Source organism: Haliaeetus leucocephalus, unplaced genomic scaffold (genome assembly GCF_000737465.1).
Source record: "Haliaeetus leucocephalus isolate CR32 unplaced genomic scaffold, Haliaeetus_leucocephalus-4.0 Scaffold151, whole genome shotgun sequence".
NCBI classification, from domain to species: Eukaryota; Metazoa; Chordata; class Aves; order Accipitriformes; family Accipitridae; genus Haliaeetus; species Haliaeetus leucocephalus.
Genome location: NW_010972587.1, coordinates 14547 through 16334, shown reverse-complemented (window position 1 = coordinate 16334; position 1788 = coordinate 14547). Strand labels below are relative to the sequence as shown.

General features: G+C 41.0%; 1 protein-coding gene across 2 annotated transcripts in view; it reads right to left on the bottom strand.

Moving 5' to 3' along the window:
• TMEM5 (transmembrane protein 5) overlaps positions 1-1675 on the bottom strand; it is a 14742-nt gene extending 13067 nt beyond the window's left edge. For both annotated transcript variants that reach the window (XM_010561704.1, XM_010561705.1), the window contains exons 1-2: positions 1398-1675; positions 247-349 (exon numbers count right to left, since the gene is read on the bottom strand). In XM_010561704.1, coding sequence (XP_010560006.1) covers positions 247-349; positions 1398-1470 — 176 coding nt within the window. In that variant the 5' untranslated portion in view covers positions 1471-1675. The remainder of the gene's footprint in view (positions 1-246; positions 350-1397) is intronic.
• Positions 1676-1788: the final 113 nt, after the last annotated feature.

Genomic DNA, 1788 nt, shown 5'->3' with positions numbered 1-1788 from the left:
CCCCCCACCCCCCCGGGGGGGGGGGGGGGGAGTGAGTGAGCAGCTGCGTGGTGCTTAGTCACTGGCTGGGGCTAAACCACGACATTATCAAAACATGCCAAAATTAAAGTGTTTGCAACTGATATTAAAATAACTGCAACTTTGAGATAGACAAAATAATGCACCATGCAATCATGGTCTTTAACTTTCCAATTCATCCTTTGTTAAAAGTTAACACAATTGAAGTTAACATCATGCAGCTAGTACCTGAAACATGTTTTTCCTGCTTTTTGGCTTCCTTCTCTCCACTGCGCAGTCACATCAGCTGGCTCAAGGTGCCCTCCAAAAATATGTTGCCAAAGGTAAAGACCTACATAAATGAAGATACGATGGAGAATTTGAATGCATAGATCTCATCTACTCTACAATCCTAGCAAATAAAAGTAAAGTATTTCTAGGAAATGAAAAAGCATAACAATGTAAGAACTTGGGAAAAAAATGTCAGAGCTTCTTATATAATATGGACATTGCTTCCCAAATTCTGTATGACTTCAAATTAGTTAAGATTAATTTTTCACACATCGGGGCATTTAAAAAGATTCTTTGGTTGTCAAAATATCAGTAGATGAAGATATATACCACACTACCGCTTCTGTTAGCATCTCTTTCCGGTACACATACCACTTAAAACTGAGTAAATATTAATCAGCATTTTAAGGACATGCATAGTTCTCTTAAGCTTTTGTGAAACACATCGAATTTTTGTGATAGAATGCATCATCATGTAATATACCAACATGTTCTACAATGCTATGCGGAAGTTCAACTGAAGCTGGAAATTTTACATTTTCAAAAAGGCTAAAATAAGAACAATGATGTCTTCAGCAGTAGTTAAGAGAGCTTGAGAGGACCTTGGCCCCCAGTTTATGTAGAGAGGAAACGCGGTGTCTTCTACAACAGAAGAATTTCCAATTGCATCAGTGGCAGCAGTACTGCAGTAGAGAAAATGCCTTATTTCTCATTGTGCGATGCTTTGTTTCACAGATGCTTTGTTTCACAAAGTGCAAGTGTGACAAAAATAAATATTCTGGTTTAGCTAAATAAAAGGCCTGCCCTTGTGTTGTATTCTAAGCTAGACTGGACTCAAAAAGTAACTATGTTTCCCTGCCATTTAAGCCATTTTCTTTGACAGATGTGAAAAACAGCCTTGAAAAGAACTAATTCAAAGAAACAGGAGTCTAACCACTCTTATATTGGTATTAACATAAATTTAAGTAACAGCTACCATTTACTTAATGCTCTTCACGTACAGATATCCGTATTTAATCATGTACATAAATTTTAGTCATTAAAAAGCGGAGAAAAGTGCTATATCTGGAAGGTTAAGTGATTAACAGACATTGATTGTATCTGCTTACCAATTGCTGCTTTGCCCCAAATCTGTACCCTAAGACTGGTTTGTTCTACGTGAGATCTTGCATTTTGTATCATCTTAAGATTAGCTTCATATCTCTGCTGAGAAGCAAGCAGCTCGTTTTTCTCGTCCCCTTCCCACGGATTCCACTCTCCATTTCCCAAGGCAGCACGATCTAAGAAACCCAAAAGTGCAATTTACACCAAAAGAACGAACTCACAAGTTTAGAAAACTGACGAGTTTTCTGGAATTCAGAATTCCCACCAGCAGCAGCACCGCCCCCCCCGCGCCGGCCCGCAGCCCCGTGCCTGACCAGGCCCTGGGGAAATGGCCGCCACCCCCAGCGTGGCCCCGGCCCCGGCCACGGCCCCGGTCTCCCTCAGGCGCCGCTTCCG